At 36.0% G+C, this 20,534-nt stretch overlaps 1 protein-coding gene across 2 annotated transcripts in view; it reads right to left on the reverse strand.

The window, feature by feature from the left end:
• The window catches only part of PREX2 (phosphatidylinositol-3,4,5-trisphosphate dependent Rac exchange factor 2), a 274,481-nt gene that overhangs the window by 80,935 nt on the left and 173,012 nt on the right, over positions 1–20,534 (reverse strand). For both annotated transcript variants that reach the window (XM_045810140.2, XM_087864839.1), the window contains 5 exons: positions 20,060–20,150; positions 19,273–19,401; positions 12,158–12,199; positions 6,734–6,951; positions 1,969–2,071 (listed from right to left, as the gene is read on the reverse strand). In XM_045810140.2, the coding sequence (XP_045666096.1) occupies positions 1,969–2,071; positions 6,734–6,951; positions 12,158–12,199; positions 19,273–19,401; positions 20,060–20,150 (583 nt within the window). The remainder of the gene's footprint in view (positions 1–1,968; positions 2,072–6,733; positions 6,952–12,157; positions 12,200–19,272; positions 19,402–20,059; positions 20,151–20,534) is intronic.

Consider the following 20,534-nt stretch of genomic DNA (forward strand, 5'->3'; position numbering starts at 1 on the left):
TTTGATGAATGAATGCTTATCATTCTCAAATCAGATTAAATGATTATTTGATGATTTAAATGAATATTTACTGGGTTGTCCCTATTTATCATTCTACACATTAGAAATATGAAAATAAGTAAGAACCTTTCCCAGCCCTGAAGACGCTCACATCTTCTACCTTATGTAATACACAGGACCCTCACCCTTACGAAAAAAACAAGAAACAGAAAAATAACAAACTGCTAAAGATTTTGGGGGGTGATAGATACATTTTAAATCTATTCATGATAATGTTGAAATGGTAGATAAATGATGATAACTTGCAGCAAAGATATAGAGATTAAAGTCTAGATATTGTTATTTCTCTGAATGTATGCTTCTAAAATATTCCATTTGTTAGGCTTAAGGATGGCAAACTGCAAAATTGAAGGGATACTTTTCAATCCTTCAATTCCATTCATAAAGTAACTTATTTGCAACATTAGTTACAACTATGTTCTGTTGAAATTCTTTCTTTATTCTTCACACCAAGTTTGTTTTTCCTTCTATTTTTATAATCATAAAACCATTTTGCTTACCGACTGTATACACTTAATTGCTATTTGTTCATTCATTTCCTTTAAAAAATATTGCCTTTTTCATTCCAGGCACTCTCTTGGTGCTGGAGATATGACAGCAAACAAGACAGGAAAGGTTTTGCCATCTTGGAAACAGTATAGGATGAATAAATGAATCAAGATAGTTAATATAATTATATTTATACACGTTAAAATTTGACACTCATATGTAATGATTGTCAATTTCCATTGTTAAGCTAGGAAAAATGTAGAATATATGTTTATACCTTCTGAATTATAACTTTTATCCATTACTGCCAAATCAAATAATTACATCTTTCTTGATTGGTTTAGATTTAAATTTTACACAATGTGAGCATAACTTAGGTTTCTTTTCTTTCTTCTTGGCCCTAAATACTTGTATTCATTGCCTGATAAAACACTCTCTACAGGATCAACTGAAATAAGGAAGGAAAACTCAATTCAGTCAGTTTTGCTATATAATGATTATATATTTGCATAAAAGTCTTGGTGGCCATAGAGTTTATCCACTGTAGCCAGAAATATTAGGGCAGTCCTTTTACTAAAAAAAATTGACATGAGAAAAGCAGCAGAAAGGACAAATATTCTATGATCCCACTTATGTAGAGTACTCTAGGCACCTACATAGAGACAGAAGGTAGAATGGAAGTTACTATGGACTGCAGGAGGAAGAATGGGGAGTTATTGTATATTGAGTATGGAGTTTCTGTTCCATAGAATGAAAAAGTTCTGGAAATGAGTGGTGGAAATGGTTGTTCAACATTGTGAAGGTACTTAATACCACTGAATTGTACACTGAATATTGCTGAATAGTAAACTTTATGGTATGTATATTTTATCACAGTAACAGAAAAAAAAATCTTGACTAGCACAAAATTTTGATGCACACACTCAAGAAAAGTTTTGGAGGCCAGGGGCTCCTGGGTGGCTCAGTCTAAGCATCTACCTTTGGTCGGGTCGTGATCCCGGCATTCTGGGATCAAGACCCACATCCGGCTCCCCACTCGGCGGGAAGTCTGCTTCTCCCTCTCCCACTCCCCCTGACTGTGTTCCCTCTCTCACTGTCTCTCTCTCTGTCAAATAAATAAATAAAATCTTTAAAAAAAAAAGAAAAAGAAAAGTTTTGGAGGCCAAACTAATAGATAAAAACAAAGTTTAGAATTATCTATAGATTTAAATTATGCATATTTTCTATCACTTCGACAGTTGGTTATTATTATTTTACCCTAAATATAATATTTTGTATTGAATTGTATCTTTTGTATTGAACTGTATATTTTGTATTGAACTGTATATCAAATATATTAATATCAAAGTTATGCCATGTGTTGTTGCTTGATGCAAAAAAAAATTCTATGAAACACCTACGAACCATTTAACTACTTACTTGCAACCAGTGGTTCCTCTTCTGATGGCTTAAAGTAAAAAGAAACTTTTTCCAAATCAAATAGTGCAACCAGTGTATCTTCCAGCATGGCTTGTTCATCTGTCTAAAAGGGAAGGAAACAATACATGATATGATAGGATTGTATAGGGCAGAACACATAACATCACATCGCCAGACCTTAAACAGCTTCACTTGTGTTTTATTTACATGCAAACCAAATTATCAACACTTATTTAAGAATTTACTGCATAAAATGAAATTAACAAATCCCTCAAAGTTACAAGTCTCTTTTATAGTTTTAGATTTTTCCTTTTCTAGATTATCTAACAGGTTCTACACAACTTTCCAGTCTATTTTGTAGCTAGATTCAAACCATATTGATTTTTAACATTTGCAAATAAATGTGTATACAATAAGCATCTACCTGCCTCTAAACTTCTATAATTCTTAAAAATGTAACAGCTAAAAGGCAAGAATATCGTTTTATTGAAAAGCTACAGCACGTAGTCGGTATCCTGTTTTACAATAAAAGCAATTTGCACATATGCAATGATTTTCCTTCCAAAGATCTTGGGGACAAGAATCGTTTTTATCTTACTTGCCTTTATAGGGCCTTAATCTAAAATCCTGTGACTATGCAATCTGATTTGTTTTAGTCACTCCTTTCATTCTAACGGCATATTATTTTACAGCTGAGGCAAGTAAGGCCCAGACGTGGTAACAAGCTCAGTGCATGTCTCGGCAATATTATCTTTCTAGTACTACATTGTGGCCTTACTATTAGCAGTTTTGTCCATGATGAAAGAATAATTAGTCTTATCATACACAGCTTATCTTTTAAATGTAACATTTGTTTCCTTAAGAATATCAATGATCCTTTTTAAATAATAATTTTAACAAGCTTTATGCACATTCTTTTAAGTAGGCTCCAGCCCCAGCGTGGAGTCCAATACAGGGCTTGGACTCATGACCCTGACATTCAGACCTCAGCTGAGAGCAAGAGTTGGATGCTTAACTGACTGAGCCCCCAGGCGCCCCACTTTATATACATTTTTGAAAGTTGCGGTAAGCTTATAGCCATACTTTTCGGGCAGCATGAATAGAGGGTGAAGGAGATGGTAAAGAATGTCCACTGTGTGAAAAAGAATCACTAAGGCAACCCCAGATCCCAAAGATCGAAAGCATGGAAACCAAAAAGTTAAGAGAATCATCACCTTTGGACCTTGGTTTGGTATTTAATGCAGTGTATGGTACACAGTAAGTGCTGGATAAATGTTTAGCCAACTTATTTTTTAAAGTGCTTTGAAGTAGCAAGAGCATGCCATGAATCTAGAATTGGAAGGACAGGGCTGAAGAATCAGCATTTTCCCAATTAATAATACATACAAGGAAGAAATGTCCCAGACAGGTGGGCCTCTGATTGCTCTAGTGCAAGCCGTGATGCTTCAGCAGACGTGGCTAAAGTGATACCCAAGTGACTATGGATTGTGCTCAGAGCTCAGGGACACACACACTGCCGGTGCCTGCAGCTCTCAGAGAACCTTCCACATTCCTAAGAGGCTTTTATGTGCTTGTTACCAGAGGCAGAAAAAAATACAGATTTCTTTGATTTTTTTTTTAAAGGAAATTTTGGATTTTTTTTAATCAATTCTTTAAATGAAGTTAAGGGTTCCAAAAGACTAAAAAAAAAACAGTTTCTTAAGATATAATTTACATACTATAAAATTAACTATTTAAAGTGTATAGTTTAGGGGTTTTTAGTGTACTCACAGAGTTGTTCAATTATTACCATAATCTAATTTTAGAATATTTGCACCACCCTACAAAGAAACTCAATATGATTAGCATTCACTCCCCGTATCGCTTTTCCCAGTCCTTAGGCCCAGGTAACCATTAGTCTACTTACAGTCTCTGAAATTTGCCTGTTTCACATATAACATAATAAAGGACCCAGATAATATGCGGTCTTTTGCAACTGGCTTACTTTGCTCAGCATAAAGTTTTCAAGGTCTGTCCATGTGGTAGCATGTGTCAGTATTCCATTCTCCTTTTATGGCTGAATAATATTTTATTGTATGGCTATATCACAACTCATTTATCCAATTAGCAACTCATGGACATTTGGGTTGTTTCTACTTTTAAGCTATTATGAATACTCTTGCTAAGAATATTTGTGTACAAGTTTTTGTGCATAAGTTTTCATTTCTCTTGGATATTACATAGTAGTAGAATTTCTGGGTAATATGGAAATTCTATGTTTAACATTTGAAGAAGGACCACACTGTTTTCCAAAATGGCTAGACTGACTTCGTTGTCCATCAATAGAAAAATGAATAAGGAAGATGTGATGTACAACACACACACACACACACACACACACACACACACACACCATGCATGTGCGCACTGGAATACTACTCAGCCATAAAAAAGATGAGATCTTGCCATTTGTGACAACATGGATGGACCTAGAGGGTATAATGCTAAGTGAAATAAGTCAGACAGAGTAAGACAAATACCATATGATTTCACTCAGATATGGAATCCAAAGAACAAAACAAATGAATAAACAAAAGATAGAATCTGACCTATAAATACCACAACAAACTGTCGGTTGCCAAAGGGAAGGATGGGCAAAACGGATAAAGGGAAGTGGGAGATGCAGGCTTCCAGGTGTGGAATGAATAAGTCATGGGAATAAAAGGCAGAGCATAAGGAAAAATAAATACATAAAAAGCACAGCATAGGGAATATAGTTAATGATATTGTAATTGTGTTGTATGGTGACAGATGGCAGCTACACTTGTGCTGGGCATAACATAACATATAGAGAAGCTGAATTACCATGTTGTACACCTGAAACTAATGTAACATTGTGTGTCAACTATACTCATATTTTAAAAATACACATATGAAATTAAAAGAAAAAGGCTGCTCTATTTTACTTTCCCAGCAGCAATGTGTGAGGGTTACGGTTTCTCCTTACCAACACTTGTGATTGCCTTTTGGATTACAGCCATCCACCTCACAAGTGTCATGGTACCTCACTGCAGTTTGGAGTTGCATTTCCCCAATGGCTAATGATGTGCTCATCTCTTCATGTGCCTTTTCGCCATTTTATATGTTCTTTGGGGAAACACCTATTCAAATCCTTTGTGTGCTTTTTAATTGAATTTTTTTATTGTTTTAGGTTTTAAGAATTCCTTCTAGAGTCTGGATATAAACCACTTATCATTTATATATGGGGCGCCTGGGTGGCACAGCGGTTAAGCGTCTGCCTTCGGCTCAGGGCGTGATCCCGGCGTTATGGGATCGAGCCCCACGTCAGGCTCCTCTGCTGTGAGCCTGCCTCTTCCTCTCCCACTCCCCCTGCTTGTGTTCCCTCTCTCGCTGGCTGTCTCTATCTCTGTCAAATAAATAAATAAATAAATAAATCTTTAAAAAAAAAAAAGTACCAGCACTTGATTAAATAATGGCAGTTTTAATAGGAATGAAGCCTCATTCATTCAGTCAACAGACACTTCATGCTCCCCTGTATTAGGAAGTGGCCTTCCTATCTTATGTAATTTCTATGTGATAAGAAATGATTAATTAATATTTTTAAAATTTTTTAAACATTTCCAAAAGTGCCTTATTTCAAAATTTTCATTAGTTAAACCTTTCTTAGTTTTATTAGCAACCAAATAAGAAATTGATCACCCACATGGGGTGCATAGAGTCTTCTTAAAAGAATCTGTTTCAGGGGCACCTGGGTGGCTCAGTTAAGCATCTGCCATCGGCTCAGGTCATGATCCCAGGGTCCTGGGAGAGAGCCCCACGTCGTCGGCCTCTCCGCTCAGCGGAGAGCCTGCTTATCCTCCCTCTGCCTGCTGCTCCCCTAACTTGTGCTGTCTCTGCCAAATAAATAAATAAAATCTTAAAAAAAAAAAAAACGCTGTTTCTCTGAAGTACACTGAGGTAGACTTCCTTACCTTATCATTTCAGAACCTTTTATGACTGTGCAATACTGCAATGACCTCCCTATCCTCATTATCATTGCAGAAAAGCATTTTGATACATAAAGTCACATACATCTGTTTAAAAACTCAACCGTTACTTGGTAACTTAACGGGTGACACAGTATCTCATGCTTAAAATCACGATTCTATTTAATGAGCACTTTAAATCTATATATAAGAGTGAAAGTATTTGCTTTTAAACATCATGACAACTATCACAACTATAGAAAGGATATGTTAAAAAACCACTTTTATTTATCAAATATTTTGAGATCCTTTCTTCATATGCACTGTGGGAAATGGATGTGTAAACGGAATATTCTTAGATTGAACAGGACCAACCCACATACAAAGAAAGGAAATAAAATGGTTGAACATGGCATTCAAGTTGTCAGATCTTGTCTATCAAGAAAGCTCCCGAACGTCAGCCTCAGTGGGAGCTTGGGTTGCATGGCAGGCTGTTTCTTCTGGACTGGAAATAAGGAGCCACAGCAGAATGACCCTCTTCCCTCTGATGATCTTTCTCAGTCAGTGCTTAGGGAGACAGGAATTAGTAACAGATGGAGGCTTTCTCAGCTTTTAGCAGCCAGAGAATAAATACAAATCAGGAAAGCAGGAATACCTTCTATCTACTTACCAAAACCATATTTACTCATGGCAAAATACATCTTTTCAAGTAGCTGACTGCTGACCCATATGAATAGCCACTTCTTATTTGGGAATATGGTACAATGTATGTTCCAGGGGGAGGCATTGTGATTCCTTACCAGGTTTGGCGACAGGAGTGACTGAAAGTGAAAAAGAACACCTGCGTTTGCGATCTGATCCAGCCACCTTCTGCTGGCTTCCCCCGTGTCCATCTCATTGTCTTTGCTGTTGTCAAACATCTGGTTTAAGGCTGCCATGAGCTGCTCGGAGAAGGCACACACGGTGGCCACAAGACTTTGGCAGAAAACCATGTCTCTTCGGAGCTGTGTCTCACTGTCTGTAACCCAGAAGGACATAAAGACAGTTTTGGAAAATGTCACAGGTAAATAAAACCAATTCATTAAGCGTTTATGGTTGCTCTTATTTCATCCTTTCACCAAACTCAAACCATGTGCAAAATAGGAATTTGAGCTCTACTAATGAGCACAAACGCTTTAGCAAATAGGCTTTATAGAAAACATTAAACACCAAAAAATGTAAAAAAAAAAAAATTAAGTTTTTCTTAATTAGTATTGTGGCTTTATTTTACAAGCATTAAATTGTTTTTTAAAACCCAAGGGGGGAAAATAAGGCTTTAGTTATTGACATTTTTTTCCTGATGGAACACAGTTTGTGTTTGTTGCATGATATTTCCTAAAGGAAACTCAAAGTCCAAATTTTCAGTTTGTGTTAGCAATGAAACACACTATTAATACTAAATTTTAAAAAATGACCTCATCAATTTAAATATTAAGGTGAAATGCACATGGGGAAAGAGTACTGATGTCTGATTGTAACAAGCAAATTTGGATCTCTTGGATTTATCTATTAAACTTCATGAGTTATAAACACGTCCAGTTTATAAATTCTTATATTTCTTTGAAATAAGGAATGTATTTACAGTTTCCACATACACTGATTTTCACCAGGATTCTTACTCTGCAATTGGCTGGATTTTTGTTTGACCCGCACAGAAGGTATGTTTACCCTGTGAATGTCCATTCTTGGGCCACAGTTTTTTCCAAGTGGAAAGAAGCCTGCCTCTGAGAACCTAATCACAGACATTCACCTCTTTGTATTTTTGGATATATACAAACTCCATGAACTATACAAACGCCAAGCAGTACATTCTGCACGTTGAAAAATCACTTGTACTGGGTGAACAACAAAAGCAAAAATACTTATATTTTCAAAAGTGTATTGAATATTTCAAGGGCTCAGAATATTCTGAAATGAAGAAGCACTGTCAATATTCATGCATAACACAGACATAAATGTTGCCATGAGTTCTTGCTTTATTGATCGAAAGGCATAATTTTTAAGTTATTGACCAAGAATAATGAACATATGTTTTTAATAACCATCAAAGGCATGTGAATACATAATGTAATTGCTGTGTGTTACCTAGTTTCACTGAGAGTAAAAGCTACTCTGGAAAATTTTATTAGAAAAAGGATTAAATATTTAAAATATTTAATTTTATAATGAAAATATTCATTTATGGGGCGCCTGGGTGGCACAGCGGTTAAGCGTCTGCCTTCGGCTGAGGGCGTGATCCCGGCGTTATGGGATCGAGTCCCACATCAGGCTCCTCCGCTATGAGCCTGCTTCTTCCTCTCCCACTCCCTCTGCTTGTGTTCCCTCTCTCGCTGGCTGTCTCTATCTCTGTCGAATAAATAAATAAAATCTTTAAAAAAAAAAAAAAAGAAAAAATATTCATTTATTATGTTGATCTATGGGAACTTATTGCTTTACTTGGTCAAAGGGGTTGAATATGGCAATTCCATATGGTTCAACTTACTAATTTAATCAATAACATGTGTTAGACATTTCCCTTAAGTACCTCTATGCCATGTGCCTCATTCAAATAGATGGAAAAGAGTGTTTTACAGGTAACTGTGAAATAGCCAAAGTAGGAAAAAACTGTCCAATTCTTGATTAAGAAAAAAGCAAAACACCATTTTGTTGTTGTGCACAATTTCTAACAAAGGGAGGACATTCAGTAACTATTTACTGAATTAATAAATGAAAATAATGAACCAGTAGAGCAACTAACAAACAAATCAAGTGAAATGAAAATGCATGAGCTCATTCTCTGACTTAGTGAAATGCTGGAATTTAGTTTGACCTAAAAGGGTGATTCACATAGCTTGTTAACCTAGTGTGTAGCTGCTGTGCTGAGATTCTAAGGCAGAAACTAAATAAAATTACCCTGTATCTTTCTTGTACAGCCTTGCTTTGCTTTCTGTTGTTCTATAGAAAAGCAGAAAATCTAGGGAAATTTAAAAAAAATACTTCAGTCGTTTTGGCAGAAATACTCCCACCTATAACCTGAGAATAATTTCATAATCAAAACGGAATTAGAAAGAAATGCCTTCTATCAAGAATAGAAAGCTAAGGTCCAGAGAAGGAAGGATCCAATTCCACTGAAAACTTTAGAAAAGATGGAGAGGGTTAGGAACTCTGCCACTAGTAGAAATAATTATCTTCAAATTGCTTTTGAGAAGAAATGCCCAAATTTCTTCCCTTATTTTAACCTTAGAAAGAACAGTTAAATGTTTATTCTACATTCCATTACTATATTCTATACGCATTTTGAGCCAAATAAAATTTTCATTCAACCACATTATCAAATTAGAACTGATCACACAAAGTTGTATTTCTACATTACTTCAAAATTTCACACTGAATACACCACAGGAATTAAACATGGCACTAATTACGGGGGGTCTGAAGGCATCCAAGCCGAGGCCTCAGTCATGTCTACACTCACGGTAGAGTAACAGAATTTGATATGCAAGATGCCCTGGACCACACTTCCATTTAAATTTCAAACCAACATATTTTCAAATGAAAAACACTTTAGAACTCCTTATTACTTTATGAGGGGATTCTCAGTTGCAGTTTCCTATCTCCCACAGAGTAAATGACTTGCTTGCATAGACTTCAATATGCCCATCATATGAGATTTTCAAGTAACTTTGTACACATGATCACCTCCCAGTGAGTAATAAAGGTAAAAAACTCAGAGTGGCAGAAAAGGGTCTTTACAATCTATCCTCAACTTATGCTGACGGTTTATAAGTGCATTACTTCCCTTCATTCATCCCCTATACCAGCAACAATCTTTTCAGGGTTGTTATGAGAAATAATAAAACAATGTATCTGAAAGTAGCCAGAACTCTGGCTGTACAGACCTCTCCTCTTTGAGCCACACACCACTGCTCAGGTTCCTCAAATGCCAAATGCCCTTACAAATCCTCTTACAGCTCACACCTTTGTCCATGGGCCTTCTGGCTGTGGGCACTTTCCCGCCCTCTCCACCAGCAAACTTTAAATCATCCGTAAGAGTCAATTCCTTAAACTACTGGAACCCACTGAACTACTGAAATATTATTTCCCCTTGTGAAATCTCCTCTTCCCTTCAGTAGGTTCCCTAATGCGCTTCTCTGATCTGCCACCACAGGCCTTAGGGCACCCCTCTTCTAGAAGGCTGATCACTCAGCATTGTGAGAGTTTGTTTGCAAGTTCAGTTCCCCAAGAGACCATCAGCACATCAAGGACAGAGGAAGTGGCATATAACGTGAATGGTGCTCATGGACCTAGAGACATATAATCTGCTTTCACCTACCTATTCTACTCATTTTAAACCATATAATCCCAGGTATCAGATTCCTATATCCATTATGGGGTATTTCTACCTAGACCTGCAATAAAGATAAATGAGATAAAGACTAAGCACTTAGTGAAATTGCACAGTATTGTCATTGTGATTCTTCTTTTCTCCAGCATCTAGCAGGGTGTCTGGCACTGAGTGGGGCTCAGTTCTATTGTTGAAAGGGGAAGGAACTATATGATGAATAAAGACACCAAACTAAGCGAACTCCCAAGAAAAACGGACAAGTCTTTCCTTTTAATTGTGCAGCTGTTCGAAATTCATGAGTGTCCATCCTTCCCCCAAACTATTCTCATTTCTCATTTTTATCAATAAGAACTACGGCAGGATCAACAACAGCTGCTTCCAGCTCCTAGCAAAAGAAGAAAGGCAGGGAAAGCTGTTTTTTGGTGACGGTTTGTTTACTGTTTATTGTTTTTGCAGAGTAAGAATTCTCTTGTAGTAGGAATACGCTCAAAAGAAATGGATGTTTTACTTATCAAAGGCTTGCATTTCATTCCAGTATTTAAGCACCTACTTAAACTCACCTTCTACAAACATGTTTTAAAATAGTAACACTTCATTTACTCTCCACAGTTTAAAAAGCTCAAATTTCAGAGCTGGTCTAAAAAGAATGAAATGGTTTCTAGACCCACAAGTAAACCCAGTCATTATTCTGAGACTGTAGGGAAAAGAAAATAATAATAATAATAATAAAATAACAATAAAGAAATAAAAGAGAGATTAGAGAGAGAGAAGGCTAGGAATAAAGGTGAGTTAAAAATATTATTTGGCAGACACAATCCAGCCTTTTCAAGTGGAGAGCATAATTCTGCAGCCAACAATATGGAGTAATTTGGCTACATTCTGCTGCCATCCTATATATAAGAGGGAAAAAAAGACTGAGTAAATGAAGTAGGAAAAAGGAGACTTATGACAGGAATAGAAAAATAAAATTGAAATCAGAATAAGGATCTATAAGAATAGCCATTTGAATATTAATGACTAAAGCAATGCATTCCAAGACCACTTCTGGAATCAGCATAACTAAGTTTGAATTTCATCTGCCACCTACTACTTATGCATTTACTCAATCAAGCATCTAATCTTCCAGATGCTCAAAAATACATGTTGAATGAGTACCATTTCTAGTTATTATTATTAATCGGCTTGCATGTTAATTTCTTCACTTTTAAACCTGTGGAAAGATAACAATATTCTCATAGAGTGATTGTGAGGACCCAAGGAAATCCATAAATATGAGGTCTATCAACTGCGCGGTTATTAGTAAAACTAAAAAAAAGTAAGATATTTTTGTTATTATTATTACTCAGTCAAAAAGCAAGACAACTACTTGTTTAACTAAAGCAAAAACCAGATGACAAACAAAAAAAGCCCTCTGGTTAACTTGACTCATTCATTCACTTATAATTTAAATTTTCCAGGTGTGGTAGATTGTAAAAGACTCCTTCTTCCAAAGTACGGGTCTGCTTTTCCACCCCTTGAATCTGAGCCCACCTATGTCCTTGTTCATAAACAAAAGTTAGACATAGTTTCACAATCAATTCCATTTGCACAATTTACTTTACCAAAACCTGCTCCCTTTCTCCTTTTTAATTATATTCTGTATAAATATATACGTTTCCATGTTTGTACCAATAATTAAAGATGAGCATGTTTTTGTGTTTTTATTAAAACTCAGTATTTTTTTTAAATCTTTGCAAGGCTTTAGAGAAAGTAGGGATTGTATTTCCATCTAATTTGTTGAAGGCATTTCCTTGGTATCATAAGACTTCCAAGGTCATGGACCACAATAATTTCAAATAGTAAAAATAATGAAAAATATTACCTGAATATTCAAGAAGAGCCAGGAGTATTCTACACTTTACCTCTGCAGAAAAAGAAAACATTAACAGTTAGTTGTTCAGCCTTTTTCTGCCACTAGCGCCACATTTTAATTGCGTAAGTAAAAATTAGCACAATCTTACTATACTAGAAAATAAAAATCCCATTTACTTGACATGCTATTCGTCCTATCTGCCTATATAAATTCTATCCATTGCTCAAGATGCTAAAATTTCTTACAGTTTTGAATTAAATTAGCCTGTGAAACACCATTCAAATCCTGCTGCCTTTGTTAAGTAATCCTTAACTGCTGTAGTTTGCATGGTGTTCTCTAAATTCCTGTAGCTTTCATGGTCTTGATCAATAAGCTCTTAAACAGCATATTTTTTCTTGGTTACCTAAACTTTTAAAGATTATATATGCATTTTATAATCTTTATATATAATTATACATATTGCATTATGCATTGTATATTAGAATTATAGATTGTAATTATACAGATTATATTTATAGATTATATAGTGTGTATATGTGTGTATATATACACACAGTGTATATGTTATACACACTGTATAAATATATATGTAATATACACACTGTATAATCTCTCTCTCTAGACTTCCTTTCCCATCTATATGTCAAGAACTGCCCTAAGGGGCAGGACAATACTAAATATTTCCAAATACTCTTCTTCCCAACCCATCTCCAAACAAGGGCAATCACAAATGTTTGATAAATGATGTGTATTAACTTCATACTCATTGCTTTACTTCTAATTGGTAAATAGTTTACTAGCAGTAACTTAATATAAAAACATATAGAGCTTCTTTTGTGCGGATTATGGGAAATAAAAAGTTTAGGTTGCATCCTATTCTAAACAGGTTCACAAAAGTACCTGATAAGAAATATAGGAGATACTCAAGAAGACATGACATTTTACAAGTGCAAACACAAGAACAAGAGAATTTCAGAGGCAGGAAAGTACCCTGGATGAATAGTCACAAGACCCATCTGCTATAGACATCCCCCTTTATCCACGTGGGACATTCCAAGACCCGCATTGGTTGCCTGAAACCACAGAGAGTACCAAGCCCCATATATTCTATGGTTTTTCCTGTACATATATATGCCAAAGTTTAATTTGCAAATTAGGCACAGTAAGAGATTAACAGTAAGTACTAATAGAATAATTCTAATAATATGCTGTAATAAAAGTTATGTGAATGTGGTCTCTCTCTCTCAAAATATCTTATTGTACTGTACTCATCCTTCTTAAGATGGTGTGAGATGATAAAATGCCTGTGTGATGAGATGAAGTAAGGTGAATGATGTAGGCATCACGACATAGCGTTAGACCACTACTGACCACTACAGGCGATAAGTCATAAAAGAGGATCATCTGCTTCTGGGCTGTGGTTGACTAAGAGTAACCGAAACCAAGGAAAGCAAAACAGTGGATAATGGGGTACCCCTGTACTAGCTTTGTGGTCTTCAGAAAGTGGCTAAACCATAGCTGACCTTTGAACGACACAGGTTTGAACTGCATGGGTCCACTCTTATGTGCAATTTTTTCAATAAATGCAGTATAGTACTGTAAGTGTATTTTTCTTTTCTTCATGATTTTCTTAACATTTTCTTTTCTCTAGATTCCTTTAAGAATATAGTATATGATACATATAACATACAAAATATGTATTAACTGATTGTTTATGTTATCAGTAGGGCTCTGGTCAGCAGTAAGCTTTAGTAGTGAGGTTTTGGGGGAGTCAAAAAGTATATGCAGATTTTTGACTGTGCAGGGAGTCAGTGCTCCTAACCTTCATGCTGTTCAATGGTCAATCGTAATTTGAGTTTCAAGGTGCTCATTCATAAGTGATGATAACACCTATGTTATCTATTTTATAGGCCTGTGTAGGAAAAATAAATGGGGATATATATTAAAAGCCTTGGAAAATTATTTAACATGCTGTGTATCTGTAACACACTGTTATTATTATAATCTGAATCCAGCTAAAAAGTTGGTATAGAATTCTGAGTCTTGAAAATGTTTTTAAACATTTTTTAAAGTTACAATGTACGGAGTAGGTACATATCCTGAGAGTGGGAATGAGTGTTAGCAAGACAATATAGTAAAGAATGAATACCAAATATCCGACAATCTAGCACAGAAAAGATTTTATTATGTGATTTAGAGACTGAGATTGGGATACAATTAGAAAGCCTCATTGAAAAATGGCATCCAACACCAGATTGATGCGTTTAGACTTATATAAGAAAAATCACTGTAAGGTTCTGGGGCAGGGTACTAAAATTATGAACATAATATTTTAGGAAGCTGAATATAATATATAATAATATATAAATCAGAAAAGATAGAGATGAGGGGATTAGCCAGAAAACTGTTCCAATTACTGAGGTAAGAAGAAAAAGGGGGGAAAGTAGAGACTTTTGATTAAAAAAAAAAAAGGAAGAAGCTCTTTAGGATATTTGGGACAAAGGCAGAGAAAAAAAATGAAAAAAATTTAAGTTGCTGAAACAATGGGAGATTTTGAAAAGAGTACAATTTTTGTAGGGATCAAGAATTGAAAATGTGTTTACTAATAAACATTTGAATATAAGGTGATGGTGGGTCCAAGTCTGTCACCAATTCCAATGTGTGTTTTTTTTCCCCACACCACCAAGCAATCATTTAACACCATCTGGGTATCCTACAATTCAACTCAATTCTGGCATTTTCTACCTGGAGGATCTCACAGGTGTGAGGGCTAGGTCCCACAAGACTACCTTCCCACACCCCACACACACACTTCAGATGCCAACTGCAAGTCCAGGTTGTCACCTATGCTTCTAACTGGCTACAGATTGGAGGTTTCAGTGATTCTCTCTTGGATTTGATTAATTTGCTAGAGTGGTTCACAGAACTCCAAGAAACATTTTACCTACTAAATCACCCATTTATTGTAAAAGTATATAGCTCAGGAGCCAGATGGAAGAGATGTGCTGAGTAAGGCATGGGGATATGGTGCAGCACTTCCATGCTCTCTGAATGCATCACTCTTCTACAACTAACCCAGAAGCTCTCTGAACCCCATCGTTTTGGGATCTTAAGGAGGCTTCATTACATAGGCAGGATTGATTAAATCATTGGTCATTGGTTTCTGAACTCAACCTCCAGCCCCTCTCTGCTTCCAGAAGTTGGGGGTGGGACTGAAAGTTCCAACTCTCTAATTACATGGTTGGCTTCCTTGGCAACCAGCTCCCATCCTTAGAAGTTTTCCAGAAGTCACCTCACTGGCATAACAAAGGATACCTTTGTAGTTCTCATCATAGGAAATTCCAAGAGTTTAGGAATTCTGTGCCAGGAAAGGGGACAAAGACCAAATATATATTTCTTATATAAATCACAGTATCACAGTGTGCTAATCTAGTAAAAACTTCTTCAGTTGACTGATAATCTGAGACCATAATTGAGTGTAGAGATGAAGCAGGAGGCAGGCATCATCTTAGTGCTTAGTGACACAACAAAATGAATCTATCCCTCATTTAGCCCACTGTGTTTTCTGCTCTCTTCTACCCTCAGTTTGGCAAGCTATGATATGAACACATGAATGGCACAGTGTGATGTAGCTTAGGAATGGCACTGTAACAGTGCTTCCTACATAAAGACAATAGAATTATTATATTTTGATACCATTTGGTATATACTTGATAAGATATTTTGAAATTAGAGATGAATGAATGATGAAGTTCAGAACATGCTACCCCAGGGGCGCCTGGGTGGCTCAGTTGTTAAGGGTCTGCCTTTGGCTCAGGTCATGATCCCAGCGTTCTGGGATCAAGCCCCGCATCAGGCTCCCTGCTCAACAGGAAGCCTGCTTCTCCCTCTCCCACTCCCCTTGCTTGTGTTCCCTCTCTCGATGCCTCTCTCTCTGTTAAATAAATAAATAAAATCTTAAAAAAAAGAACATGCTACCCCAAAATATGGCAATTTGGTATACTGAAAGGAATAAGCTGAAGGAATTTGACAAACAGCAAGTGTATGGAGGACTCTCTGATCTCCCCCTACTCTCCTGAAGCTGGTCATAAACTCTTTTGTGAGAAGTGCCCTCCCAATCCCAGAGGAAAGGAGCATCCTTATTCCCAAAGATAGAGGGATAGTGAGAGGAACAGACCTTGCTAAGTTTCCCCAGTTTACTACCCTTAGTGCATACCATTTTGCCCTATCACATTTTCCCAAAGCTTTCTACTCTTTATCAAACTCAGTATAAAAGCACTCAGGTTTAACCATTTCTTCTGGTCTTCATTGCCTTACAAAGTCTCCTATATCACATAAAACATATTCAATAAGTTTGTATGCTTTTCCCTTGTTAATTTGTCTTTTGTCTGACTGATTTTTATAGGGCCCAGACAAAGAACCTAGAAGGGTAGAAGAAAAAAATTACTTTTGTCCTCCCCTACAGAAATATGAGAATGGGGTTATCCCAGCTACATAAATAAACCATGAAATTCTGGCGAGGTGACATTATGTTGAATTTCTAGCCAAGACCTAACCCTTCATTAAATAATCCTCTATATAAAGACAAATGGGAAGTAGAATGAAAACTACTTTAAGTTGAATAGAATAAATTCGTAATGAATTGGTGAGGTTACTTCAGCGAACATCCAAACAACAAGCAGTTGATTATAAGGATCTCAGTGCTGCTGCCTCCATCCTGTATAATAGGATCAGACAACACAGAGGACCAGGAAATGACAGCTTGACCTCTTCCTTGACAGTCCATTGGTCTGAACCAGTGATTAATCATTAAGACTCACTTAACATAGTGACAATCACAGCACTTATCCAAAGAATAATTGCATCTCACTAAAACTTGCAACCAGGGATGTAACTTAAATTCTGCAAAGAGCCCTCCCCACACCATTCACTGGAAGACACAGCACACCCAACCACACTCAAGCTATTGGGCTCCCCTGACCCAGAGTGGCATCCATATTCACGACATATATCAATCAATATATGTAAAGAGTTATCATTCCTACACCTGCTTATTGTGATATGAGTGAGGCATTGAGGGCATAAAAGCAGGACTTAAGATGAAAATGTAAGATTTTTAAAATGAATACTATTAAAAATTAAGCTTTTTATCCTGCATTAGAAAAAGTTTATATCTTAAAGATAAATCTCCTCAGAAAACAAAACAAGAAAGGTTTAAAGATTTCTCTGTTCTTAACTGATATTGCATTTACTCTGAAAACAATTATAATGTAAAAAAGAACCTCAAAGAAGATGAGAACAAATGCATTTATATATTTTTAAAGATTTTATTTAAACTCAAGTTAGTTAACACATAGTGTATTATTAGTTTCAGGGGTAGAAAGAACAAGTGCATTTAGATTCATGAATTATAATTTCTAGGAGTGTTATGATACTGGCACTTATTCTGCAAAAAGAAAAAAACAGAAACCTTCTACTCAGTAAAATATATGTTTATATTACTTAAACCAAGCAATCTTTAAAAAAATGTATTTATCATTTTTGCTATTCATTATTTTGGGAGGTTTTAAATTCAGACTTTTCATTAAATATGATGTTATAATCTGTCACAAATAACCATTATATTTAGCTATAAAATAAAAATGTAGCCAAGAAATACAGCTGTCAAAAATGAAAGATTTCATCACACAATAGTATTGCTGTGATTTAGGTGGAGTTTTCCATATCTGTACAAACGTTTCCTCTACTGATGCCTAAAGAGTATCTAAGCTGTTATATTTGAGTATAATTTGAGGCAGAAGACTTAGTAATCACAGAACATATACACATTTCTGTCATTTAGTAAATGAAGAAACTGAGGCCCAAAGGAGTTATGTCACAGGCTCAGACTCTATGCAATTTAAGAGCTGTCTTTCATCAGCAAAGTATACAACTCTCTCTAATTTACCCTAAAAAAGATGGCAGTGACTGGGGGTCACTGTAATTCTGCTGAGTACTATTTACCGCATCCAATTGACATAGAAATGACTGAGGAATTAAAAAAAAAAATTTTTTTTTTAGATTTTATTTATTTGACAGAGAGAGAGATAGAGAGGGAACACAGGCAGGGGGAGTGGGAGAGGGAGGAGCAGGCTCCCAGCGGAGCAGGGAGCCCGATGTGGGACTTGGTCATGACCTGAGCCGAAGGCAGATGCTTAATGACTGGGCCACCCAGCACCCCAGGAATAAAAATTTAAACTCAGGCATATACTCATTTATTGTAGAGGTTTTTCAACCTCTACAGCACTACTGACATTTTGGGCCAAATAATTCTTTGCTGTAAGGGACTGTCCTGTACATTGCAGAATGTTTCACATCCCTGGCCTCTACACACTCGATGCCAGTAGCACCCCCACAACTGTGACAACCAAAAAACAACTCCAGACATCGCCAACCACCAGTCTAATGTTGGGAAGAAAATCACTGAATTAGGCATTTTTAAAAATTAAACAAATTTCTCATTTCATCTTTTCCACCATAATTGTTTTAGAAACTCTCAGAATTTTCTACTTAATACCATGACCCTAAACAATATATAATCAGATGCACTAGAGTTGTCCTGAAATGTTGTATCTCCAACTGCAGATTATATCAATTATAGGATGTTGAGTAAACGATGTCATGATAGTTAATAACAATAAATTTAGACAAATATGAAAAAGAAACTTATAAACCAATGATGTAACCTATCCTATTATTTTGATTCTTGCAGATTCACAATTAATTTTTTAGACTTCCCATAAAACTTGGCTTCATGACTTTCGCGAATCCTTTAGAAATTTTGCTGATATTGTTTCATAGTACAAAATATGAAACTTTCCACATTCCGTGTCCTCCCAAGTGTGAGCCCTTATTTTATTCATTGAGAATATTCTCCATGATACAGTGTACATCATTTAGACCCTCGGAACACAAGGCTCTATAATCTTATTCTTCCTTTTGCTTCCTTCCTCCCTCACCTTTTCCAGTTCTTTGATTTTCCTCATAACCTGAAACACTGCAAAAAGTAATCAGGGCATTACTGAACTTTGGTTTTAAATGATTATTGCTAATGCTATGTAATGCTCTTTGCTTTTCATCCTGACCTTCAACAAATTTTCTGATGTTCTGAGCAAGATTCCGGACGCTGCTGGGAAGATTCCAAGGGTCTTGCTTGATGTGAAGCCTCAACCTTTTTGGACAACTCAGCTTTGGTTCCATTTCCTGCTGAAATTCTAAATAAATACAGAAAATCACTGGTAAGTTTCAACCATTTACCTAACAGTTAACAAACTGTGAGCTCCAGGATCCTCTTTCATTCCTGTTGTCCTGGGTTATTAGCATGGTGGTACTTTCTCTAATTATATTACAGGAGAAAATTGGTTAAATCTAAAAAAGAAAGGCTAACATTATTTTCTTACAAACATTTAAGCAAAGGAGCAAATTTAGATAAACACTCTGTTTTCAACATCCGAAACTAGATGTCAGAAAGTGGCGGCCCTAGATCTTGTTCTGTTTGGCTGCTCTGTTTGCCAAAGCACATTCTCGAAACCCGTTCCCCCACCAATGGGCTACAACCAAGTAAGCATTGTGCTGGTTTCAGCAAAAGCTGAAACACTCTACACATATGCAACACTTAACATCTCTTCAATTAACTTATTCCTATGTATTCTAGCCCCTATAGGCATTGCACATTTTAAACTTGCAAAGACATTTAAAAGATGCTATACTGACTTTTTATATATATCCAAAAATTATCAAAATGGAATTAATATGAAAGGGATTATGAAACATGAGCAGCCATTTTCTTCTTACACTATGCTTTTACTTCATGACTGTATTATTTCCCACCTGTTTCCCGACTGCTTCTAATTGTGATTTTTTAAACCTTACCTTGTAATCCTTGACCTGGTGTGAGGTACTTGGTTTGCTCAAAGGCCCTTACAACAGCTTGCCCTTTGAGGAGATTGGTAATCGAATCCACCTACCATAACAGCAGAGATTTCTGAAAGTTACATACTTCTCATAATACATAATATACATTTCTAAGAGTAAATCTTGTAAAATATTTTCATCTTAAAGCCACAATTATTTTTGCAATCTCATCATGCTTGCAAAATCCATCTTTAAATAAAATATTGGAATAAATTCACTGATAACACTTGCAATATTTCTTACTATCCTACCATATATTAATATAACTATACTTAATATATTCATTTTACAAAAGCAGATTTCTAGAATTGTTTTTAAAAACCCTAAAAGTCATCATAATCTTTTTCAAAGCAGCAAAAGCCTCTACACTATGAATTTTGGTTATGGATATAAAGTTTTTTAAAAAACGCAAACCACCAACACAAACACCAAA

The sequence above is a fragment of the Ursus americanus genome, chromosome 9 (assembly GCF_024610735.1).
Source record: "Ursus americanus isolate L20-20 chromosome 9, mUrsAme1.1.p, whole genome shotgun sequence".
In the NCBI taxonomy this organism is placed as follows: domain Eukaryota; kingdom Metazoa; phylum Chordata; class Mammalia; order Carnivora; family Ursidae; genus Ursus; species Ursus americanus.